The sequence below is a fragment of the Lonchura striata genome, chromosome 7, assembly GCF_046129695.1.
Source record: "Lonchura striata isolate bLonStr1 chromosome 7, bLonStr1.mat, whole genome shotgun sequence".
NCBI classification, from domain to species: domain Eukaryota; kingdom Metazoa; phylum Chordata; class Aves; order Passeriformes; family Estrildidae; genus Lonchura; species Lonchura striata.
In genome coordinates, this window is record NC_134609.1 from 23,765,156 (window position 1) to 23,792,500 (window position 27,345).

Here is a 27,345-nt window from a genome sequence, read left to right on the forward strand (position 1 = left end):
TAGGTGTCAGCAAAGGTTCTCTTTAAGATAAATAAATTAAAAACTACATGTATGCATTCATACACTAGATCTTGAGGCTGTGACTCAAATCTATTTGGAGGCTGAAAAGGAATTTATAAGGAAATATTCAAGGAAACAGATACTAGTCAGTGTCTAGAAGAGACAGCTGCACTTCATACTATTCATTTAATTAATTCAATCAATGCATTTTACTTGATGTGTGCAACTTTGAACCTCTCTTTAATTAAGCAAAATTAACAAGTTTATTTCATGTGGAGAAGATTTCGCAGATTTCCATTCAGCAGAGATTTTTTTGAAAATTTAAGTTACTGTGTGGGGCATTAGGGAAGACAGTTCCGTAAAATAAGTAACAAAAGGGTAAGAAAAAATGGTCAATTTTCACAGTGGAGGAAGCTTATCAGTAGTGTCCCACAACTTCCTGTTTGTGTTGTTCAGCATATTTTTAGGTGGCCTTAATATAAAAAAGGAAAGAATTGATGAAGCTACTGGTGGTACTAAAACATGCAGGACAGTAAAAGGAAGAGCTAGGTGAATTATTTCAGGAGTAGTGTCCTAACTGGTTAAGCATTAAACTCAGAGATGAAGCTTATTGTTGATACACAGAAAGAAACGCACCTATCAGGAGTACAGTTCTGAGCTGACATTCCCAATGACAAGTGGCAAGTGGTACTCTTTGGAGAAAATACACTAAAAAGTCCAAACTCAATAAATAGTGCTCAGAAAAGAAAATTGCACTGAAGGAATTACTAGGAAAGGAATAGAGACTAACTATTTCTCTACCTATGTACCTTTATGACTCTTTATGTGGTTATAATTCCCTGTTCCCCAAAAATGCGGGAGCAGAACAAGCTCTGGAGCAGCTCGGTGCAAGGAACTGGGTAATGGACAGAAATTTTTCAGCTGGGATTAAGAGGGAAGGGCTATATAGAGAGATGATTATGTAAACAGAATGGCATATAGAGAAGGTTCAGTATCAAGAAGTTTTTCACCACTGCTCATATGTGTCAGGTGGCATCAAATTAATTTATTGAATTAGAAATTAAAATGCAAAAGAGGAGAGGGCATCAGAGCTGGGAAGAGCCTGATCTGTAGTCCATTGCAAGGTGGGTGAGGAAAGAGAAGGTACCAACAAGGGTCACTTTGACCCCTCCTCTGGGTTTCTAATATTAGTACTTCCTGGGTACTGCATGTTAGACTGGATAGACCTTTGGTCTGAATTAGTATGGATAAGTCAGCTTTATAATTTTTTGTTTTTCCTGACTGCACGTGACACAAAAGGGGACACAGTCACTTTTACGGTGTTGTGTCCAGGTGAGTTATGAACAGTGTGTCTGAGCTTCTTGGATCTCAGAACAGTGAAAGTTTTGCTTAGATAAGTGGTGCTTGTTATTCTAACCAAAAGTTTGAGAATATAGCAGGCATGTGTTGGTTTACTTGGAGTGGTAGATCCATATATTTAGCTTCAGCCTATGTAGAAAACAGTAAGACTTCCTTTGTTCTGGTGTGATCCTAGTTGTGCCAATAGTATAACTTAAGTGGGGAAAATAACACAACTATTATTTGAGAATAAAAACAAATTCCATCTCTTTCTATGTCTCTGCCTCATTCACTTAATAACATTCTCAGGAAAAGCTCTGTAAATGGAAATATTTTTAAGTTTGTATGTTTTGGATTTAGATGCCTACTTAAAGATAATGTAAATGTTAGCTGAATGTTTTTGAGTTATTGTTTCTACATAACTTACCCACCTGGGAATCAGACCATTACCACTTCATGTTTGTTTTTAAAATGTAGCACTTACAATATAAGTAACAACCATCTAGAAAATTACCTGAAAATTAAGATATTATGTTGAAAGAGGTATCTTGAAATTATTTTTGACCAGTTTGTGGAAGTTGGAAGACAAAACCTGAGTTTGAAATAGTTATACACTTCTCAGACATTGTATAAAGTCTTATATTTGTCATTAAATACTACACACAATTTAAGAATTCATGTGAACCATTACTGTTTTTAAGATACAATTTTTTTATAGAGTGCTCTGTTAGTAGCGCAGGGGGTCTTTGTGTGAAAGCAGTATTTTGTGGTCTGAGTGTGACAATGCAGTTCACTCACACTGCTAATTTTTTTAGTGTAGCTATGTAACTGCAGAGCAAGCCTAGTATTTCCCCCTTAGCACTCCTGTTAATGAGAAACAGTATTGTCCAATATTACTGTGTTACTGGTAATTCAGTAGGTCTCACATAACTCCCTCAGGCCTGGTCAGAGTCAGAAAGATGTCCTCTCTGCACAAAGAACTTCAGTATCTGACCTTTGCATTGGCTTTGCTAGAAAAGGATATGCCCACATTGATGATATTAGGTTTATGCAACAACACAGTTGTTGTACTTCTTTTAAAATAAGGCAGTATTTTATTTTACTATGTTATGCTCCTAATAATTAAATTTTAAAACTTTAAAACTGAAGTACTTGATCTTTAGACTTACAGCCACATTCCTCTATGAATTGCTGTGTCAAAGAGTGTATTGATGCAGCCACATAGCTGGTGTTCATATATTTCCTGCTCATTCAATAGGAAAATATGATAGGAATGCTGTCCCTGTGCAGTGAGAAAAGTTTGATATTTTCCCCAAATCAAGTCTCATTAGAAAGAACTTCAGCCACGGAGATTTGAAAGGGTTTGTATTATTAAGTTCTATCTTGCCAGGGAAGGAGCTTTCTTACATTTTCTGTTTAAAAAGTAATCAATTGATCAATCTCTTCCCATCTCCCTCATATATTTGTTCACCAAAGGGTTTCGTCCCATGCCAATTTTACAAAATTCAAGTCAAAAGATGCAGGTAGATCTTGTGTACTTATGCTTCAGCTTCTGAATTCCACATAAAAGAGTCATAACCTCACAAAGAAAGTATTAAAACTTCAGATCTTAGCAGAATGGTATTTTTCCCAGTGTATGAGAAAAAGACAATGACCACAGGAAGCAGGTAGCTGTGTGCTTCTGTACATTGTATAGCTTCCATCAATACAGTTTATATAGTCTTCCATGACACACAGCTTTTACTCTAAAGATGTTAGGGTTTTTTAAAGTTCATGTATTGATTGTGAATCAGACAGGTATAGATTGAATAGCAAATAATCCCCATCACCATCATAACTGTAAATCAATTTCGTAACAATATGAAAAGAATTCTGCAGTGCCAAATATTTTATTTAATGTCATGGGAAATAATGAAATCATCATTCAAAATTGCAATAGTTTTGCTTTCTTTCAAATTCTGTTTACTAAGCAGGACTAGAATGATGTGTACTTATCTGTGCAGGTATATTGTCTGTATTATGTATGTTATCTCATTTTGATCTGTAAATATATAGTTCCCTTTCTAGACTTGGTCTCTAATGTGGTCACACCAAGAGTGACTCTAATACAAGCAGGGACAAGGGTTGGCATCCCCTCTGTGTGCTGCCCATCCCAGTGATCTCTCAACATGTATGTAGGATTGAGAGAACAAAGGTCAGGAGTGGGACATCCTCCTTTTATACTTGCTTCTGGAAGATAGGAAATGCAACCATCAAGCTTTTAGGTTAATCATGGCAGCATTCAACAAAATCCTTCTTGATTCTGTTGTCTTAGGGCCAAGGCTGAGATGCTGAGCATCTGTAGCTGCTCAAAGTTCAATGAAACCTGTTTATCCTCTCTCTGTTTTTAAAAGCAAACTGGAGAGTGGCTGCTGTGTATTTTCTACAAAAGTAGGCTGCCACCATTTTAGTTAGTATAAATTATTTGACTAATGCCCTACATTTATATCATTGTATAGAAATTACTTTACTAATGTAGAGTTGTAGACCTTTATTGTTCCACAGCTCACTTTTTTGTGCTGGTTCTGTGTAAAGTTTCTCTTAAAATTATGGGAAGGGGTGATTTCCCTGTAGTTCCAAAATCACAGTACACACAGTACAGATAATGGAATGGTCCAAGAGAAATTAAAATATTTTTCTGCTTGTGGCTTTATTTTTCTAGTATTATTTGTTTGCTAAACATGTATTATGCAGGCATTTTTTAGAAATTTTTCCAGGAGATCACTTTCAAGAAGATAAAAATTTCTTTACTTTTACTTTTGTACATACTTTTTCTCAGTGAACTTATTGATGGTATTTTTTTCATTAGGGTGGTGGGATTTTTGTTATTTTATGCCTACCAGTGCTCAATGTTACGTTATTATTTCACATTGCTTTTTTAGCATCATAATTTCTAAGGTAACAAATTACAGTTGGAAAGACAAGACTGGAAATCATTTTACTTTTCAGGGTAAGAGATAGACTATGAGTGATCATGCTGAGCTTTTCAACTGAGTTAAAAACCAAAAACAAACCCTCGAAAACATTGCAAACAGCAGAAGAAGAAACAGAAAAAATTTGTCTAAATTTCATTCTAATTAGCTTGTGCATGAAGGCTTATTTTTAAGTGCTATACTCTATAAAAGAAAAATAATTCCTAGTTCAAATGCTGAGGTCTGTGTAGTGTACTACCAAGTTTCAGAGGGAAAGTGTTTTCAAGGTCTTTTCATAAATGGTGTGTTATGGAATGGGGTCACTCGAAAAGGAATAATTACAGAGTGATCAGAAGATTTCTTTGAAAAGATTGTGCTAGACCTTCTGTGTGGTTTGTGGAAGAACAGAAATAAGTTTTGCTCCTAGGGTGGGCTAACAAAATGTATTGTGTTTTTGCAGCTACTTCTATCTTTGCCCGAAAAGATGCATGCATCACCTCGCAGTGCACTCAGCTCTGTAAGGTCATTGCCTCGAAAGCAGATCTGGGAGTTGTTAGAAGTACAACACACTGCTGCACTGTTTGACCAACTGCAAAAGTTTACTTTTGAACTCTAATGAGTCTTTGCTCATCTTCTGTCTTTGCACTACCAGTTGTTAAATAATTAATTCCTCTTTGATTGTACCTCTTTATGTGCTTTTATAAACTTATTTGTATTATTTTGTGTTGTATTTTATTTGTACTCAGCCTCTTTTTGTTTCGGAGCATGGAGTTACCAGAAAGAATTAATTTGAGGAACATTTTTCCACCTTTTGTGTAGTGCTCATACTGAGGATCTGTGATCTACAGTAATTCGTATTCATTTGGAATATAGTAATTTGTTCCTGTCAGCACAGGGGCTGGTTTGTTGTTTTAAATTGCTGACTTTTGTTTTTGCTGGCATGCTCCCCAATACAAATTGAACATCTGACAAAAATCTATTTGTATGACAATTCAGTCGAGATAGGTGCTCTGTGTTGCTTAACAGTACAATTTGGGGTCCCCAAGATAAAAGTTGACTGAATGCCAAAATTCTAGTAGAGCTTGTTTGTGCAGATAACAGAAGTAATCCATATTCCTCAGGTCTGTAAATCAAACAGACAAAGGAGAAATATGTATGCACACCTTTCTCTTTGAGATAGTGGACTGGTAGTTTCTTCTTAATAACCATGGGGACTATCCAGCCCCTGAGAAAAACAGGACACTGACATCAGGGATGCCCCTATATGAAATTAGAGTGACTGGGAGAGTCTTAGAGTGCTTCCCCCCTTTAGCAGATAGTGTTAAATAAATTATTCCATGGGTCTGGTTTGTGGCTTTGTGGCGATTTCTGTGCTTTTGTGGTTTTGTCTGTTTAGTCAAAGTTGATCCATAATACACTGGAGGAGGAAATCCAGCCACAATGTCTTGACTGTTTTTCCCAGAGTGATACAAACAAATGTGTCAGTTTAAGTGGCCACCTATGGAAATACTGTTTAGGAAAACACATACTGGTTCCTACTGATCCCCTGCAATGGTTCTTTCAGGATATAATAAATAACTGAAATATCCTCTTTTTGATGAGGTGTTTAGATCCAAAATAGGAAATACAAACTAGGAATCCCAATGGCCTAGAAAACACTTTGTGATAGAATACTTTTTAAGGTGCGATAATAATTTTTCATCCTTAAATAAAAATATTAGTCAGCTGTGTGCAACTATGCTTCCTGTTTTCCTGCTTAACTGTGGAATCACTTATGTTTTAGAGTTAATGCTCAAGTATCAGTCTTGTGATTTACTGCAGGATCCTGTATTATCAGGTATATACATCTTGTTTTAAGGGAAAATGTATAAGCTGTCACTCAACAATGTTATAAACTTTTTATGTGAGGCCACTATTTCAGAAATCTTTGAAATCTGTTGTGATCGTGTCATAAAGGTTGTCATTGTCCTGTGGAACCATAGAGCTGCTCACAGTAGCAGTGGAGGGTGGTAATGGATAAATGAGACTTCCAGGTGACCTGAGAGTCCTGCTTGTTGTGCTGTTATGATGCTGTGGGGATTTGGAAGAGGGAATTTGAGAGGACCCAAATATCTGAACATAAGGGAGGGAGCCAGTAGGAAATGGCAAAATGAGTGGTGGGAAAGGGAACAAAATATGATCATCACACTTTGTGCTAGAAGAGGGCAGGTATGATGGCACTGGAGCCAGCATGTGGTAAGTGGAGGTAAGAAGATACAAACTGTGAAAGGTGTAGGATGGAAAATTGTTGAACTATGGGGAGAGAGTGGCAGGTCTAACAGCTGAGATTTTAGTGGAATGGTTATCACTCTCTAGCTTTGTGACAGTTCCTTTTGAGTTGAAATTTTAACCTGAGATTATTGCATAAATGAGCCTGTCCTTAAATACTCGGGAACCAGAAACCCAGATATGTGCTACACAATGGGATTTTTTTTCCCTTTAGTTCCTTATATTCTTTTTGTGTTGGTTTTGCATGTCAGGTTCATGAGTTGGTGTTGAAACTATTATGTTTGCCATATGCTATCAAACTTTGTTTGGCTTTGTATCAGATCATCTGTGTTTGATGCTAACAGCTTTGTTATACCAGAAGTTTCTACAATGTGCCATGCAAGAACAGCTGCTGGGGTGGAGGGACAGATGTTTGGTCAAATGGTACCAGGCCTTTCTTGCACTTCAAAGGAGCTGAGCAGAAATATAATATGACTGTGGAGTATAGTTGTATTTTTCTAATATGAATAATTTGAATATTTGCCATAGCTTGTTAGGAAACTGGGAGAGCAACTGACTTGTATGGGCTGAAACTGGGAAGCAATTCATTAGGTAATCTTTCTCTTACTCTAGAGTTCATCATGTAAAGATGAGGTCCTCAGGATTAAATTCTTTTTGCCAAAATGTGCTCCATGGAAGTGATGTTGAAACATTCTGTGATACAAATTAATTGCTTTTGATACTTTAATTGTTCGCTTCTTTGTTTGGAGTTTCACTCCAGTTTTTTCAAGTGAAAAGTGGGATAACTTTTGAATTTAATGTTTGTCCTAATACTGAGATCTGAACGTCTTTCTTTTTGTGCATGAATGCTGTTCTTCAATTGCTATTTAAATAAAAGTATTATTTAAGCAGTAAGCACCAAGGTTTATTATTAAGTGTGAAGCTCTTAGCTATACCTCAAACTCCCTGAACTGCTGATCAACAGAAACAGGCAGCATTTACTGAAATGAGAATAATTCCATCCTTGCTCTGTTTCTTAAGATTTTCCCTTATTATCCATTAATAGCCACTATAGGAGGCAGTACAAGTTGTGGACTAATTGAAGCTTTGACTGTGATAACAGCCTTTATGCAGTCGTACATCAAGTGAGACTTTCCTTAAGGTTCACACTGCATTGTCTTGACAGTGAAAAATCTAGGCAGCTATAAACAAGATCAATAGAAATGTGTAAGCATTGTTGGTGACAACATGGTAACAAGGACAAAACAGAAATACTCAGTGAATTTTTAGAGTTTGGACATCAGTATTTAGTGTGAAATGAGCTGCTGCTGGTGTTGGTGTTGCTCATTATTTTTCGTGTGGTATGCTGGTCCACTTGGAGGCAGAATTCCTGACTATGCCACAGGTAGCAGGAAAAAACAAGTTAGATGAAGCTTGTCTGTCAGAGAGACACTTTAAATATCAAATATATGTAAATACCAATATTTTCTATAAGTAGACTGCCTTTCCCTTACACTGTATTACTAGGCTTAACACTTGAGCTCTGAAGAAATAAATAAAGTAAGGAGTGGGTTGGTTTGATTACTTTCAGCTATGTGTATTATAATAATATTTTTCATCTGCTTGGGAATTAATATTTTAATAAGTATTTTCACTGGATGGGGATGACTGAAAAATGAAGAGGCATTATAAAAAGGAGGAGGACTTTAGGTTGATAAATTAGTGGTAGTGGTTTTTCAATAAATTAGAGGTAGTGGATTAGTAACTGACTTTTATCTCAGGTAGTGCAAAGCAAGAACTGCTCATCATCAGCTTGTGATAAAACTAGAAAATGCCATGTCTGAACATCGGGCTAGTATTTTACCATATTAGCTATTGATTTAACACAGCATGAAACAACTGGTGCTATCCCAGTAGTGCCTGGTGGGGAGCAGTGAAAGTACAGATTTACTCCCCCATCAATCTGCTGCAAACTTCAAAGCCAAATTGTGGCCACTTAACTACTAAAATTACTAAACTCAGACAATTTTTATCTTTTTCAAGCAAGGCAACATGTCTGTCTGCAAATACATATGTTCTGGAAGGAAGGAAAGGCATCTCAGCTAAATCATGTCAGTGCAAAAATAATAAATTCAGAAAGCATGAACAGCAAGATCCAAAAATTAGTTTTGATAGGGCTATGTTATACACAAAGTATTTTTCATTTTCCTTTTCATTAATAATTTGAGTTAATGTGCTTATAGTTCAAAATGTTTGCAGTGAAGTACACAGAATGAGTGCCTTGTAGGTGTATTTGTGTGCAAACCACCATAATTACACAATGTGTCTATTTAATTGTTCTTTGCATCAAGCATTATTTTATTTATTTTATATGTTATGAACATATGCTGCTCTCATGGAATAGGGTTCTTCACATTGTGATTAATATTCTTAGGGGTTAGCTGAAAATGTCTTACTCTGTCTACTATTTTCAGAAATTAAAAAACATCGATACATGACTGGAAAGATGCTGCTGAGAGTGTGTATTCAGTAAAAAAAGGACAGTGTCCAAAAAAAGATTTTTATGGACTAAAAAGTATTTTTGGAAAGGTTTGCTTAAGTTTCTTTGATTTAAAATAGATCCTATCAGAGTAGCACAAATGTAGGTGGGACAATTCAACTGCCTTAGAAGCATCTCTGCTTCTAAGGCAGTTGAATTCTCCCTGCCCTCATTCTGGATGTCCAAAATGAGATCTATCTTTATAGTTTCATTTTGGCTTTTACACTTGGAGTTCACAGTGGACCAAATGTAGAATTTCTTAAGAGAGCTGAGTTCTGTACCAAAATTGTACTTTTAATTGGAAAGCCTAAAAGATACCATCTTTCCTTTGCCTACTGTTAGAAATCCAGGGAGTAGGAGAGCTGGAAAAGATGATGGTAGTGTTCAAAAATGGCAACTGGTTCAGCCCATTTACAGGTTTTCATTTACAGTTAGGTACAGGCTGATTAGGTAGCAAATAAAGGAAGGAAGTAAAACTTGGATTTTTTTTTCTGGGAAAGGAAGGAGCTGATGGAATGTACCAGCAGGTGTCTTGTTACTGTTAGCAATGGGAACCTGGGCTCCAGATGGAGATACTGGCTGAAACAAAGGTATTTTAATGAACATTTAATGTTTTGGTTTATCTGAGATGTTTATCATCCTTCGCCATGAGCTAATTAGTGTGAACTAATTAGTTAGAAAATCTTGAGCCTACTTAAGATTTTTTTTCCTGCCTGTTTTGCTATCTTTGGGAGCACTCTTTAAAAGCTGGCATTCTTATTAAACTTCCTCCCTTGGAGGAAAATGGCTCCATATTTTTATTTTCTCAGTTCATCTGTCTGTTGGTCCAACACACTGGAGTTTATCTTCCATCTCCAAGGTTTAGAAAACATTTATGTTAATTATACACTTACCACACAGCATAAAGTCTTTGGACCACAAAACAGTCTGAAGTACACGATTGTGATATGTGGTTGCTCTTTGTGCTCTAAATAGCATTAGTTGGATAAATGAAGCTGTGTGGTAAAATAGACTTTTTAATAAAGGCACAAAACCAAGCTCACAGTAATAAAAGAAACCACCAAAATATATGGCTTAGGTCATTACAGCAAGGAGATGAGTTGAGATGACCAATAAAGATTTCATAAAAGAAGCATAAGCTTTGTAGTGTGCTTTTAAAAGCTCTGGGAGTTCTCTGTTCCACCATTATCTTTAACAATTTTCCCTAAAAGGTAGTTATGCAGAGAAATTTGTAATTCTTACATGTATATGTTATATTTCAAAGAGCTGCTGTAGTTAAACCATTCTCAAAATAAGCTTATTTTTGTAGCCTAGTTCTGCTGTTTTTTAAATTGAAGTTACTCAGATCTCACAGAGACTTCTGTAGAAAAACAGCAGCCTGTATGATATTAGTGACTGACTTCCAATGCCTCACATGATTTTTAAAATCTGTTTTAAGGGTGAGAGTCTTCTCAGATTTGACACTGTAAATGAATTAAGTGATCATATTGACATCCTTAAATATTTCTGTAGGTTAGTGTGAACGGGAATTAAGGATTAATTTATCAAGAATACTGACTTGATTTTGGCTGCTCCTATTCTTTGCATACAGATGAGGGTTTTTTGAGGCCACAGTCTGGAGGTGTCCTTTCTCACTTCAAGACCAATTGTGAAGCTAAGCTCCCAAGAGCAGAATTTAGCCCACTTAGTCCCCCTACACCCAAATTGATTGTCAGTGTGTAGATTACGTTGAACCTGCATCAGGTGTGGTCTTTCACCTGAGGTATCTTTATTATCAAAGTGTTGTCTGGGTTGGGAAGTGCCTTGCTCTTGTCTTTTATTCCAGCACTGATGACAGAAATGGCCATAGTAAAAAAGGGTCTGCAAATTGCAAAACCTTTGTCAGCAAATTAGCCAATATATGTGTGCTATATGTATCAAACCAAAAGGCACAACAACCAACTTTTAATTTAACACAGACTGGTCCTTAAGCATGCACAGGGTGATTACAAGGAAGCAACAAGCTTTTCAGGAAGGTGGATCTGGGAAGGAATGAATTTGTGTGATCTCATGCAAAATTCAAAGGAATTTCCACTGACTGAATAGAGAAGTTGGTTAACTCAGTCAGCTAAGTAGATGTGAAAAGATGGGCTTTGTAATGAAAGAAGATAGTTTAATAATGGTCATTTGAAGGAATCCATAGAAGGGGGTTGGCCGAAATACTGAAATTAGAGTACTGAAAAGCACATTACAGGAGCAGACTGTGAGCTGTTGGTAGCAGTGGACAGTGGAATAACTGCAAGTCAGCAGTGCAGAGGTCATGCATCACTGCTGGCCTACAGAGATGTTACAGTTAAATTTGCAGATATACCCAGTCTTCCTTCCTGCAGTAGCTGATGCTTAGCACATTTTGAGATTATGGCACATGAGTAAAAAGACTGGCAAACTGCTGTGCAGAGCAGCCTTGCACTAAAGGCACCTTGGAGAAACTAAATTCTGATGAAAGAATAAAATACTGTATGTGGAGGGATCGAGGTTTGGAATTAGTATGTGGTAATTCAAACAAGCAAAGATGAGTTGTTATATTAAAAAGAAAAATAAAATAGATTTACACACCAGTCTAAAGGCAGTTATTCCTTTTTATGTTTGGATAGTACTATTCAAGCCCAAGCAGTACTCACCTGAAATTTTCTATGCTTGGATTTATAAATGTTTATATTATTATTATTTTAGGTTTCTTGAGATGTTTCCATAGATTTCCATAGTGATCATACTGAATATTTGAGCATTCTCTAAAAACAGAATGAGGCAGAGGTCAGTTAGTTCAAACCTTTTGAATTTTGAAAAATCTTTCAATCTCTGTTAAGTTTAGAAATTTGAATTCAGGTAAATAAAAGCTGCTTTTCTAAATAGAACTGTCTCTTTCACAATAGGAATCATCCTGTTATGCCATAAAGCCACAAAAAAGTGAATCTCAGTTCTCTCTCAGGTCACCTGTTTCCTTCCCTACCCACAGCAGGTGTAATATAGCAGTTTAAACATCTGCCTTGTTGGTGACATATATGATCCACTGGTGATGAGTTTGAGGTGGAAGTATTTTTGTGGGGAGAAGCTGCATTTTTCACCATCAACATAATAAAATGTGTTGGGTCCTCATGGGGGTTTGCTTGACCTTCCTCCCTGCCCTCACCCCATAATGAAACTAAAAGTGTGCTTGATGAGGATTATTGAAAAGATGATTTATGGACCTGTGACATCTATTTAAGATGGATGATAGTATCTCTGCATTAATTTCACATTAGCACTTGGTGTTTGATTTCTCTGTGCTGTTGCAGGGGGCTGCTGACATTTGGAGAGTGGCTGAGCACGGGGTTTGAGTTGTTTCCCTTTCAGAGTTGCCTGCAGCCTCTTCTCTGCGTGTGCAGGGAGGGAGCAGCACTGGGGGTGGCTGAGACATTGACTTTTGCCAGCTGACATCTACTGTTAAATTGATTCTTTCAATCAGAAGTTTCAGTGAATTTGTGGAATAGTTTTTATTTACTTTTGGACAGGAATGTATTCATTTGGTGTTTTTTTTTTTCTCAGTTTTTTAAGGAAATGCTTGGACATCAGGTTGTATATTAGCACAGTTTTCCTTCTTCATGCACCCAATTGCTAAAAACTCAGCTACTTAGGAACAGGAAGCCCCTTTGGAATTTCAGTCTGAAGTGTCTAGTCAGTTGTTCCTTGATCACCTTTACAGAGAAATAAAGTTTTGAAAATGAAAATTAAGTTTTGAAAACTGAAGTTTGAGCACAATTTTTCAAATTGAAGAGAAATTCCAATTTCTCTTGCTTAATAAGAAATCAGTTTGGATTTGTTTTAATATAAGCTTTAAGATTGTTAAATAGGGCCACTTTTCCTCTAAATTTGTTCAACTGTATCTTTTCCATTTGTGCTCAGCAAAAAATACTTAAATACCTATTCCAGAAGAAAGAGAGGAAAGAGTATATTCTGCAGGATTTAGCTGTCCATTTGGGGATCAGGTCACTTTTTTCACCTTGCTTTTAGCAAATGGCAGAAGTGACTACTGTCAAAGAACACAAAATGAAATCTAATATATTCCCACAAATTATTTCTGGTTATGTTAATCTCAAGTATTTATTTACCTTTAGAGCAGGGCCAAACTGTGAAACAGGTGCCTGGAGATTTTTAAAAACATTTATATATACTTGGGAATTCTAATAGATTTTGAAAAGTATGAAAGCAGATGTTTGTGGATAAATAATCCTTTTTGTTGTTTACACATATTCCACCAGAAAAATCTATTTAATCTGTTCTTAAAACATTAAGCCTGAAAAATTGAAAGGTTGGGATAAAAGGATCTGTTGGGTCTTTTGTCTGAGATGCACCTACATTTGCTCATCTGTTCAGGGGCTGCTTAGCATTTAGGAGGGGGAAATCTATTCTTTAGTTCATGTATGAAAATGTACAATACTTTATATCAATTATTTGGCTGATTGCTGGAAGTGCATTGGAGTGAGGGGGCACTGGCTAATTCTGGTCTTCACTAATGGGAGCATTTCAGAATGTGGATGGTAATTAAAGTATAGAATGCGGAAAATTAGGCCAAAATTGAATAGAAATGAGTAAGTATGTGTTCTGTTGTGCAGATGTTGGAAATAGATTATTTTGGATACCTCTTTCTATCTACATCTTATTTGGTTTACCGTGTAAAATTCGGTCATACACCATGTAGATTGTTTCTCTTCCCATTACCTTCTCTGTTTTTATGTTGTGATGTATCTGTATAGGTAGTAATTTAGCAAAATATCCTGTCTGCCAGGTGTGGGAACTAGCTGATTGTATTGTAATACCAGATCATTACTTAATTCATATGCAACCTAGCCTAGCACATGGAAAGCATTATAAATCTATTTACAGTGTGGCTGGTCTGATGATAACATTGTATTAAATTCCCAGGTGAGGCAATTTAAGCAATTGCTTTGCCATGTGTAGGCCATGGAAATTAACTTCTCATATGCTTTAGTAATAGAAGAACTTCATTGGTATGCTCAGATTAGTGGTATAGCAGAATTCTTACAGTCTGGTTATGTGTACCCTGCTTCACATGTAGAATCATACAGGGGGGTGGTACTGCAGATCACAGATCTTAATTAGTTTAAGCTGAGTTAATTCGTTTCAATTCTAATTTAGCTGGGCTTGCCTATGAACACATTCAGTTCTATTGGGAAATGTTAAGGCTTGGGTCAAGTAGACAGATTGTTTAAAGCCAAATTGCCAGACAGAACTGAGCAAGTGTATCTGTTTGAACAGGGCTTTAAGGAAATCACCCAATCAGTATGCAAAAAATCCTGTTCATAAACCAAGAGAGATCTGCCTGGAATCAGAAATTCTTCCTTGTCAGAAGGTCTGGGTACTGCAGTACATTTAAAACAGCCCCTGAAACTTTCAGAGTGCTGAAGTTCTTGTAGAAAGTAGCTTAACCCTTTTGTGTCTGTGTTTGGGCACATGCTATGCTCAGTTGCAAACACATTCACTGAGCAAAACCACTTGTGTGCTTAGACTTTTTGCTAGGTATATACAAGAAAATATAAAATACAAGGAAAACTTCTATATGTGACAGAGCTTTGCAGACAAAAAACTGCACACAGAACCTCTTAAACCTATATTGAGCTGCCCAGAAATGCCTTGGATTACAAACTCTGTAAAGCTTCTGTCTTTTCTAGAAACATACATATAAAGTACCAGTAGACAGTGGTAACTGACAACTAAGACTAAAAATGTTGACAATTTCTTGATTTTCCTGGTTAGCTTATGTATAGAAGTCATTAACTATTTATAAAATGCATTATGAATTGGGTTCCTTCAAAATGTAGCAGAGTGTGTGACATTTCCAGCTCAAACTATCATTCTTGCATTTGGCTAAAGTATATATTTATAAACAGCTGATGGTTTATGAACTAAAAAATAATAAAAAAAAAACTTAATCATTCAGACAAGCTGAATTTGTCTTGAGCTTGATGGCCACATTTTAAAATGTTAGCCAATAATACTTTATTAAAAATAAGAATAGAATTTCAAGATATTGATATTTTGGACAAATCCTGAAAGAATAAATGAACACTTTACTTCAAAGACCTTTCCTTTTATATTATTGATTCATTTGGTAGTGAGACTGTGATCAAAAGTAGTATCAAATTATTTATTGATTATGGCAAAAAGTTCTACCTAATTGTAGTCAAAGCATTATTTCTTTTAATAAAATTTTTGATTTCAGATCATGACTGATTTATTACAATAAAAGAACTATACAAATATATTTATTAAGTTCACTGGCAATAATAATAAAGGATTATAAGGGGCCTCTAAAAATTGTATTGCTATTAACATTTATTTCTTTCCCATGAAGTGTATTCTTTTTCCTTTCTCCCATGCAGGCTCTTAAGAATGATAGTATTGTCCAGTTATATCTTTCAAATAAATGATGTGTAATCAAGGACCATTTCAGTCCCTACATATTATTAGGAAGCTTGTTCACTAGAGAACAAGCTCATGAAGCATCATGCTCCTCATCTCAGTCTAATAATGATAAATACATTCAACACTAACAGGATCAATGGGGCTGAGTCATTTTGTGAAATTGGGAGAAACTGTACAGTTGAACTACTAGACCTCAAATGAGGTCTCAAGATTGAATTTTAATCAGAAAGAAGATTAGATATTTATTGGTATATATTTGTAATTTCCTTCCTTGTTTGATGTGTATCAAATGAAAATACGAAAATAATGTAATTGAGCAATCTATGCCAATTTGTTGGCTTTTTGGTGAGAAAAGAGAAAAACAAAACCTATCTCCATATGATATTCTTGCATACTGTGGAGTGTTTTAGTCCCCCATAGTGATGAAATGAATAATTTAAACAGGCAGCTCTGATACCACAGCCTGTTTAAAGGTTCTCATTTCCTTTAATGCTGTAGACTACTTTAGCTTGGTTAGCATGAAACTGTGACAGCTGAGATCTCCAAAAGATTTGGCACAATTCACCTCTTGCTGTGGGTCCGTGGTCCAAGGCTTTGTCCTTCCTACTTACATCTGTAGCTTTAGGATCTGATGGCAAGTGAATCACAAATGTGTAAACATTGCAGCAATCATGTTGGTAATAAAGGGGAGCTACACAGCATAAACAGCTAAAATGTTTTGCTCTGAGGTGACCTGTACAAGGCTTACTTCACTGCTAGGTTCCTTGCACAAAGGGTGACCCACTTCCAAGCCTCCTTATTACTAAGATGATGAATTTCCCTGTGCTCAGTATAATTTCTAGCAGTTTTTTCTGGTGCCTCAGTCCCAAACACACGTTTTGCCATGATGGCCCAAGCAGGGAAGGTTTGAAGAGGGATTTATTTTTTTCTGAGTTCCTACTGGTAGTTGCTATGGTAGGGTGTAAGGGAAGGCCCCATTAATAAAGTAAGGGCCCACAGCTTAGTTTTTGTTACTCTTGGGTTTCTTCCTCTGACGAGGTGTAAAAATTACCATAACTACTCTCAAAAAGAAAAAAAATGAGACAATATGTTCAAAATTCAATCCCTCCTTTAATAAGGAGGGATGAGTGTGGGACTATTAACTGAGTAATAGCCTGTTATTTGGCTAACAGAGAAATTGAAATCTGGGCTGATGTTCTCATTGTGGACTTTCCTATTGCTCCATTGAATCACGTGCTACCTTGCTAATCATCACATATTTGCTTTCGAGTGTTTGGCACTTGATCTAGTTTAGAATCAACATAATTACCAGTTCAAGAGCAAATCTGGTGTTCATAAGCTGTGAATTTACCTAATATCCTGTCTGTCATAACTATCCCATGGATGACTGTCTCAGTTTTGTGGTGTTTCCATGAACTGCTGAAAATCAGTGTTTCCTTGTTGTGTTTTTCTCTCCTTTCTTTTGCCCTTTAATTTCTGATCCTTTCCCAGCAGCCTTAGCAGCATAGAAAATGCTTGTTAATTTTCTACATCTTTAAATTGAATCAGATAATGTGTGTGTTGTTCAGGTTTGGTTTTTGTTTTTTGTTGGTTTTTTTTTTTTAATATGGGAAAAGCTCAGTCTTCCTTTCCTGTCTAGTGGCATTGCTGCCATCACTGTTACATTGCGTTCTTTGACCTGCTAGCAAGTGTTCTTCAGAAAAATGTTTGGTTCTTGCACTGGCATTTTTTCAATGCTTCTGCTATTAGTGTATATTGCCTCCCATGTTACATATCTCGAGCTTCACAGAAGCTGCTTTCATTGCTGCAATATTGAGGGTGTGACTGTCTTAGAAATACTATAGTTTTGCCATGCAGATTTGTTAAGGTACAGCAGTTGAAGAACTTTGTAATAACTTTCACTTGCAGATTTTTTTTTTTTTTAAATCAAATAGGTATCCATTAGGGGGCTCTCGAGGTTTAAGATGATCAGCCTTGATACCAATGGCTTCGGAGCTTTACTTCCTAACCCTTTTTTCTTTTTGTTTTACAGAAAAGGTCACGAATCGCCTACAGTGATGAGGTGCGGAATGAACTCCTGGGGGATGACGGGAATTCCTCAGAGAACCAGGTAGGATGCTAATCAAGAAGCCCTAGTGGGTGGCTGGAGGGTGAAGGAGGTCACTGGCACACTGGGCTTCTCAAGCTGCTCCTTAACAGCATTAGCAACAACTCATGTGGAAGTGATACTGTTTAATGCAAAGCTGGGGTCTTAATCAACTTCAAAATGTTTCTTGGAGATCTTACATTTAACCCTTTAACTTGTGATCACTGTCTGCTATCTCAAAAAAAATCTTTTATTCTCTTTTCTTTATTATTTAGTACTTAAGAAATAACTTGAAACACGCTGTTTGCCGACAAAGCTAAGGTCTTCACCTCAAACACATGTAAAAGGAATAAAAAAGTACATAATGCAGCTTTGATAATAATGCAGTATAATTAAATCAACACTGGCAGGCAAAACAAATGAAAGTGCACTCTCAGAATTAGGCAGTATCCCACTCAGCTTCCTTGTGTGATTCCTCCTTTAACCAGATTTTCTCTCCTTGTACCAAAAACACAAGTTGTACTAATAAGAGCGTGCTTTCATAATGCAAGTTGTACTAGGATGCAGAGTGCTATCCACCTCTTTTAATGAATGAAAGCTTGATAATCCTGAGGCTTTTTAAAAATCTTGTACCCGTATTGTTGTTCTGTGTACTACAGTGTGAGGATCCTGATAGACTACTGAAAATTGTGAAGGCAATACTTTCTTCAGGAGTCTTTGACCCACCTGTTAATATTTGTTTTTGGGATGAAAATTGTTCAACACTCTGTCTGAAAGGGGAATATTTCTTTTCATTCTAAAATTTGTTATCCAAGTCTTCTATTTTTGGAGTTAGAAGTTAGCTGAAAGTTTTCCTAGTGGTCATATTTTCTCTTCTAGCCAGATAGAATCCAAATTATTTTGCTAATGAAAGAAAAAAGGGTTTAAATGTTTACTTGATAAATTTGTTATTTAATAAGGAAATAGATCAGAACAATGTTCTGAAATTTTTTTGTATCTTCCACAGTCAGTATTGGCTCAGCTCCACTAAGGACAGGAAAAGAAAGAGACTTACCTTGTACAAGGACTTTCAAAACACAGACCCCATAACCCCAATCTTATAGAGTATTTTAAACACACTGAATAAGTTTTAAACTCTCTAATAGACTTTAACTCGTATATGAATGAAATTAGATACATTATCTGAAGATATAAGACTGGAAAATAGCAGCTCTGATATCTATGTAAAGACTTAAATTTAAGGGATGTTAATCTTCATATTTATATGTGATAGAAAGTGGAGATTCCAAAATCTGAGTAAAATAAAGAGGGGATTTTATACCTAAATAATGTATTTATGGAGAAGATTATTTTGGGGGGAAGAGTTCCACAGTCTCTATGTCATGATTGTAAATGAAGTCCTGTGAAACCGTTAAGGTTCTCATTTTATTTCTCTTAAGGTGCTGCTACTTTTACATTTCAAGAAAAAAAATGTGTGAATTCAGACATAAAAGGGCAATTGTGATAAGAAGTTTTACTTATAACAGAATATCTTATGTGTAGGGATGAGATAAAATATTTTATTTTCACTTTTTAAAGAATGTTTAAATAACTGGTTCATGTGAGCACTTGCTGTGACTGATCTTTTTTCCAAACTTGGTGAAAGAGACATGTTCTCATCTCAAGGAGCTAAATGATACCTTCAACCATTTGTCAAATTTGGGCTTTTTCTTCGAATTGACCACTATTTAAATGGAAGAAAAACTTGTCTGCTGAAGGACTCTTGTATAGTTTTTTAGGTAATCAAAACCCTTTTCTGTAGCCCAACTTGAAATTATTACCTCTGTACCTTTTAAACTTTCTTGAAAAATATAATGAAATAGCACCATAAAGGAGTCACCTAATTTCTTTTAAAAATGTGAATGCCAGAATTTTTAAAATACATTATGTATTGTGTTGTTCCAATAATCAATATCGCATTCTCTTTTCTTATTTAATATCTTTATTTACCTGCACTTACATATATATATGTAGATATGGGTGCAAGCAGTTAGTGCAAAGACTTCAACTGGTATTGAGCTTATTCAAATGTGCAGCTTTCAAAATCAAGAACTAGACACTGAACATGAAATATTGTTGTTTTTAACTCAGTAACCCCAGGTTTAATATGCTTTCGCTCCTATACATTATTATAGCAGTAGAAAACTTGGAGTAAATGATGAAAGGATGCTCAGTGTGATTTAAAGCCATGTAAGATATTCGAAGAGGTTTCAAATGCTTGCTTTTGTTTTGTCTGATGGAAGTAAGTATTGGTACATGGACTGATCCTGACTAATACTGTAGGATTTTTACTTCTCAATCAGTTTGGATTAGGTTAAATTAGTTTAACTGAAAAATGGTGGGTTTGTTTTTCCCCAATTCAGTCACCAGCTGTGAAAAGGGAGAGAAAGGATTCCTTTTCTGACAGAGGAGGTATTGATAAAACTTGCAGCTCAGAATTGTTCCTGTCCCAAACCACAAAGATTGGTAAAATCTGCCAATAGAAATATTGAATACCTGCGTAGTCAGGGTTGTTACCCAGAGGAGATAAGAGATATGAGTTGTTATGTTTGTCATTGTGATAAACATTTGCATGATGTTTTTGGTGGAGAGAGAAGACAAAAGGAACTTAATGCTTGCTGGCTAGTATGACCATACTAAAAGGCTGGAAATAAAACAGATCACTGTTGGAAAACTAAATTATTAGGATCTTTTCCTCATTCACCTTTTCTTTTTTTAGTTGTGTTTCAAAGGTACAATTACAGCAAACCACAGCCAAGTTATAAGCTGTAATGAGTAGGATGATAGGTATAAGTTTCCAATTGTTCTCTCCGGAAGAAAAATTGAAGTACAAAGAACAGATTGAAGAATAGGTAATGGCGATTTGTCTTTTGTCTTCGTCATTTTCCCAACATGTCTCCCAAAAGTAGCAGTACTACCATTGTATCCAGATGGCACTTAGAATAACTTGGAATAGAATTCCCTTCTAATGTTTTTAACAAGATTTAATTGCTTTTACCAGATAGAGCATATTGAGATTTCCTGTAAGAATTTGTAAGAATTATATAATTCTGCTATTGAAAGTTTCTTTTGAAATAAGTGCAGCTTGTTGTCATGAGACAGGTAGTGAATGATATAGTGCTCTTAATGATCCTAGAATTCAGTAAAGTCATTGCTTAACATACTTTAACTTTTTCTTAATTTGAGTCATATGAATGTAGTCAGATGAGGCGCTCATAGGTTGAAAATCAAGAAATGTCACTTCTTGCATCAAAAAAAAAAACAAAAAACAACCACATTACAAACTCAATCCCAAAAATCTACTGTGTGCTTTGGGTTGTTATTTATTTTCCAAGAGTGGTCTTAAACAGGCTGTTGCTTTCAAGTCTTGTTTGTCATCCTGGCCACCAACATTTAGCAAATCCCTTGAAACTTTTGAGTTTTTTGGTGAAGTGATACACTGCCTAAAGTTGTAGGTTCACTTTAATAATAATAGAACTGTTTTATGTAGCAAGTTGCATGTTTTCAAGGAAGTATATTTTGGGTTAAATCAGAAATCTCTCTCAACTGAAATTGTGAGGTTCAGTATTATCAACTATTTTGAGGTGTAACAGTGTTCTTTTCTCTTTTGCAGCTATGTTCATTAGTAAGTTTAAATAAATTCACATTGGGTTAAACTGCATATCCATATACCCATACATTCCATACGTGATTCATGGTGAACAAATATTTTGTGTCTACTTAATTTCTGACTACAAAGTTGTGATAATATTAGATTTGGGCTTGCTGTGCATAAAGTGTGTCAAACTTCAGCTACAGACCAGGGGGTGAAGTTGGTCAATTTAATTCGCCAAGATCTAAAGAAGGTCGGTATCATTTCATATAGCCCTGGCAGAGCAGATCATTACCAGACACAAATCTGTTCGTTACATGCCGAGGGTTTATAGCAAAATAAATAGACTGTCATCATAAGTTCAGAAAATTGTGTGTTCGACCCACGATAATGTGTAAAGGGCGTTTAATAGAGTTCAGCATTTATTCGTTATCTATATGCGGACAGAGACGGCGGTGGCGTTATCAGCTTTTTAAAAAAAATTCGGTAGTTTTGTGTCACGTGATGAGCCTCGTGGCCACACGCCTGCGTGCACACACCACACTCACATCCCATCTCACTCTCTGTGGTGCAGTTTTGATTTTAGTCACAGCAGAAGGCTTAGCCACAAGAGATTCCACTGGTTCAAACCAGCGTAAACCAGATTTTTTTTCTTTTTTTTTTAGCCTACAAAGGAACAGATTACCTCTTGTATCGAATTCTGTTTTGCAAAAAAAAAAAAAAAAAAAAAGAAAAACATAATCTTTGTTTCAAAAATATGCTGATTATCATAACCTAAAATGGTGGCTGTGCACGTCTTAACGCTGTTTACAGTTCAGGAGTGAGCATAGGAAAAATAATGTTTCAAAATAGAAATGTAAAGGTAACACATTTTCATCAAGGGCATTGTTAAATGCAGGAAAAATACATCTTTTGTTAATTTGAATGAATATCTTTCAGCCAATGTTAAAAAAGACCCCAACCCTCTCCCATTACTTAGCTTAACTGCAAATCCCATGCCAAGCTTAAATTCAGCCATGCAGCACAAACAAGATAGAACATTTTTGTTTGGGACCTATTGAAAAAGCAAATGTGCAGCATTTTAAAACTCTCATTGATTATAGCAGGGTGGCATGCCCGGACGGGCTCTATTGCGGGAGAGTAGTTTTAAACTTTGGCCCTTTAAGTATCATAGTCAACTGAAGAATGGTGGCCTCAGAAAGAAAAGATAGCTATGTGATCAACTCCCAAATCGTCTCTTTCTAAAGAGCCTTAATGTTTGCCTTTTTGGGGGAAAAAGGGCGGGGGGAAGAGCTGGAGAAAGAGACCAATTTATGATAGGCCCAGCACTTGAATTTAAGCACTGGTTTGGCTAGCAGTGAGGTTTTTTTTATTCCAAATTGTAGCAAAGTTCCTTGAGCTTGGTGCAGAAGAGCTGGCCCGGTTCAATTCGGGGTGGTGTAGGAGCCCCCCTAATTAGATCTCATTAGAGCTCCTGTCCCTTCTGGTAACGGGGTGAGGCAAACCTTCAGTTTTAGACGAGCCATATGAGACAATAGAGAATAATGGAGGTTCTTTTGTTTCCTTCCTGCTGGTGAGACTTTATTAGTAGTAAACATTCTCAGCTTACACATGTGTTGAAAATTAATGTTATGAAACTGTAGGTGAAGTATCAGCATAAACTGAGATAATTGTGTAGCTGTTGTAATTTCGAACTGGAATCGGTGAGAGAACTGTAATTTTTTTTATATAGGGCATTCTCGTGCAGATATTTGTTGTGAGTAATTATACATTTTGTTCCAGTACAAATAATTTATCTATCTCTCTAAGGAGCGAGTATATTACAACATAGCTTGATAATCAGTCTGGAGTTTTATTTAGTTTTATAGCAAAGCTGCCAGAGCAATATTAGTGTTAGATTGTGTTGATTTACAAGCATAAATAAATAAGTATAAAATTTTATACTATATAAGCATACACACACGCTCTATGTGCATATATATACACACACTGTATAGTGTTCTGGATCAAGAACCTGGAATGGGTCTTTTCTGACAGAGATATGTTTCCTGTTGTTCCCTATTCCTTTGTCTATTTTTAAATATGTTATTCAATAAACCATAGTTCTGAGCCATTTAACTAAGCTGCTTCATTTTTTTTTTACCTGGTAAAACCCCTCAGTATGAAGTTCAATAATAAAATTAAATAATACTGTTACCGTAGAATTCAGATATATAAAAATTGAAATACTGAAATACATGCTATAAAGATGCAATCATCTATTAATAAGTTAGAATCTGCTAGTAAAATAAGAAATCTCTTGTCACAACTAAAATATACAGAAAACATTCTGAAAACTTGTATATACAAAACCACTTCAGCTGTACAATCTTCGAAGAGAGGAATAGTAAACTTGTTTTTTTCTTTATAATATAGACTTCTATGAAGTCATTCCCCTTTATTTCATGATGGTGTCTTAGATGTGGTTTAAAAGAGAATTTCACACTATTCTCTTTGTTTAATGTGACAGTGTGAGAAAGTGATCTTTATTCGTTCAAAAAACTCTGCATGTAGTCTATGTTTAGGTTCTTTTAATGTGTTTGTCTGTGATTTTTAAATGCTAAACATGTAAACAGATAAATTGTCAATGTTAATTCTGTATCCTGTCACACAACTGATCTTTCTTTCCTGCCATTTCTTTCCTTTTTATCTTTTTTGTGCGTTCATGTTGCAGTTGATAAAATTACGTGAAGAGGTGAGTACTTTCTTGCTTTTTGTTGTCTAGCTTTCCCTTTAAAGCTGAGTTTCTAAATCTGAAGTAGATCTTTTTGTTCATTGTTGCAGGGAAATCTACACAAAGCAAAAATATTGATTACATTGCTTTAAAATATTCACTGTTGTGCCTCTTTTTCCCTAATAATTGTGTACTTACATAGGAATCTCTAGATCAATCCTTAGAAATTAACATTCTTTGATAGTGGAATTTTTTTAAAAGGCACTAGAAAAAGAAGGGTGGAAAAAAACTCTATTATTTGATCTCTCCAAGAATACCATGATCAAATCAGGTATAGTAATAATCATGTTTGCATCACAAAATCTTTGATAGGGAAAGTACATTTATACACTGACATTGAAAGTGAAAGCATTGCTTTGGTATAAACCTCTGCTGAAACATTTTTAAGATTACATGGTATTTCACAGTGTTTGGAGTTTGGTGTGAGGTATTTAAATAGCTTATGTATTATACTGGATATTGTATATTCACTGAAAATACAGTAGAGGTAGAGAGACCTACACACATATCAATATTTATTATTTATTTGTGAGTGCTGTAGATCTGTAGGTGTAACACTAGAGATCAGTATTCCAGAACACCTTTCTTCCAGTTATAAAATGACTCATAAATATTTAGAAAGAAGCCTATTTTAATGGTCAGTTCCTCAAATGCTTCAGTATATTTTCTGAAATTAATGTCTGCTTTTGCTTACTGTTGTAGCAAAGCAGGTATTTGAACTGCTATTTTCTTATTTCCTAGTAGCCACTGAAAAGAAGGGCTAACTTAAAGTCAAGTTTGTTTATAGGTCAGATTTCTGGAGGATTTTATGTGGAAAGCTTGGACCAGTGAAGTGTTTGAATAAATATATTTAGAAGCACAAGTATTTTAACATCACTTATTTGTCTGGTATCTTCTTTGTGGAACATGTATGCCCAGTAATGTATCAGTAATATATACTGAACTCTGCAGGAAAGGATTTGTGAGTTTTAGAAATGGTGATGACAAAGAATTGTAAAGTAACCAGATTAAGGACAATTACAGAGAATTCTTAAAAACAGGTAGGTATTTGTGATACAAAGATTCTTCATTAGTTCCCTAAATTTTCCCCCTCTTCTCATAGAGCTGATATTAATATGTAAAAGCTATAGAGTAAAAGAGTTAACAAAAAAAAATTAAATTAAATAAACATGTAACCACATTAAAGCCTTCCCACCACTGCTGAGCTCCCCTCCCCAACAGTCCCAGTATTTAAACAGATGACAGTATTGTTGCAAGGGTCTGTATAGCCTGATTTCTGAGGTTTTTCAGAAGACCAAGGTTCATTTTCTCATCCCTTTAACAGCACCTGCATGTCTGCTCCTGTGCTTTTGCAAAGAGTGCAGTAGGATAATTTTTCTTTGCAAACATAAGATTATAGTTTTATAAAGACTCCTAATTTTTAAATTTGCTCTGAAAATTTAATTATACATAAAGAACAAAGCTGCTGCTTATCATCTGCTTTTCTTTTTGAAATAGCTATGAAGACAAGTAAGAAAATTCAGGGTGTTATTGCAAAGGGGCTGCAACTTGGGAGCTATACTGAATTCAGCTATACCTTTTGGATTTTATAAATCCTCTGTGTTTGCCACCTAAAAAAAAAATTGACATTGCTTCTGGTAATTATTTCTTTTTTTGCTTTTCTTTGCTAGCCTCATAAGTTAGATTTTTTTTTTTCTCTCTGCATATGGTGAAAGCAGCAGAAAATAAACTAAATAAAGGAATTTATTACTTTGTCTTGAACAAAATTGTGCTGGTAGAGAGAAAAATAATTTAAAACCCAATTGTTGGCATTCTGTTCTCTGCATGTAAGTACCCACTCTGTGTTGGATAGGTTGTAAATGCAACGGTGTTTTTATACCCAATGCAAAATGCACATTAAAGTTTAAATGAAGGCTAGTACAGTGACTCAGGCATAATTCTTAACTCGTCACAGAGTGAAACATCAAGGCATCCCCAATTATAGTTCTCCTAAGGAGGTATGAAGTGATCTTAAAAGACATTGTGGTTTGCCATACTGTTTGTTAATAAAACCTGCGCGTCCTCTCATTACAAGGCTCTATTCTGGCACCCTTGCCGTACACAGGCTTCCATGGAGGCTGTGTCGCTCTGTCTTTTGAGCTCCTGAGATCTCAGTTTGAATCCAGCCCACATGGAATGACTAAATCTCTGCTGATAGTGTGCCACTTTGCAAAACTTCCTTATATAACTCCAGATAGAAGCTGTTTCTGAAGCTGCAAGAGAATCACCTTGCTACCCTCCTCAGAGTGCAGGGGGTACTGTGGGAGAAGGAATTTGGGGAGGGGTGGGAAGCAGTTGGAAGCGTCAGCTGCTGCTATAGGGCATTGATTTCATGTCCAAAGGACAGGGTGCCTCCAAATCCAAACAATGTAAATGACACCACCCTTTATAATAAAATTAGGTTTCATTATAGAATGCCTTGGGTGGAATGGCTCTGAAATCAAGTTAAGAAATGGCTCTGAGTTAGTGTTAGCACCAAGTTCACAGGGCTTTAGTGTTCTAATTTCTTGTAGTAAGACTGAACTGGGATGGTAATTATTTTCTTTAAATGTGGCTTAAATGGTATAGAAAAACATACAGTCAAACACTAATTTTTTTCTGTTGGGTAGTTCTCTCAGCTTGTGATGTGAAATCTGATTGTTTCCCCCTCTTTCCCTTAACATTGGGATGGTGCTTTCATTTCCAGTATACAGCCCTGTACATCTGTTCTGTGATCAGTGTTCACTCCTTGTGCTCACTCCCAGCCTTTGGTGGTTTTTTAAGTATCTCCTCTCTAACTTTTTAGGATTCTTACCCTCTAAACTCCTCCTTTTTATGACCCACACCTCCCACCCTCTTTCCCTTCTACTTTTCTTTCTTGAGAGACATCTATGTGAGTCTTAGGTTTCTGAGGGTTTTTACAAAGTTTAAAATACTTTGTAAAACACTAGTTCAATATCATTTGGAGGGGTACTGTTTGGAGAAAGGCACCATACTTTTTCTTATTTCTAATGGGCGATGAAGAGGAGCTAGCAGATGTTATAAAAATATGCCTTTTTAAAAATAATTAAGCAAAATTAACACTAATTATCTAGATTGACCATGAGTACTAAGAACATGCACCACTCTAGCTGCTGTCATGATTTCAATTAAAGCATTGTAGCTTGTGGTTTTAAATTTTATTAAGTGCTTGCGCTGATTATTTTTTTCTTGGTGGCCTGCCCCCCATGAATGCAAAAGTCTTTTTTGCAATTTTCTCTTAACCTATCCACTGTGTATTAGACAAGTCTATTAATTATT

At 35.8% G+C, this 27,345-nt stretch overlaps 1 protein-coding gene across 4 annotated transcripts in view; it reads left to right on the forward strand.

The window, feature by feature from the left end:
* Positions 1-27,345, forward strand: part of VTI1A (vesicle transport through interaction with t-SNAREs 1A) — a 266,586-nt gene that overhangs the window by 32,806 nt on the left and 206,435 nt on the right. For 2 of the 4 annotated variants that reach the window (XM_021525990.3, XM_021525993.3), the window contains exons 4-5: positions 17,570-17,647; positions 23,968-23,988. In XM_021525990.3, the coding sequence (XP_021381665.1) occupies positions 17,570-17,647; positions 23,968-23,988 (99 nt within the window). The remainder of the gene's footprint in view (positions 1-17,569; positions 17,648-23,967; positions 23,989-27,345) is intronic. The other 2 variants (XM_021525992.3, XM_077784693.1) reach the window with 1 other exon arrangement.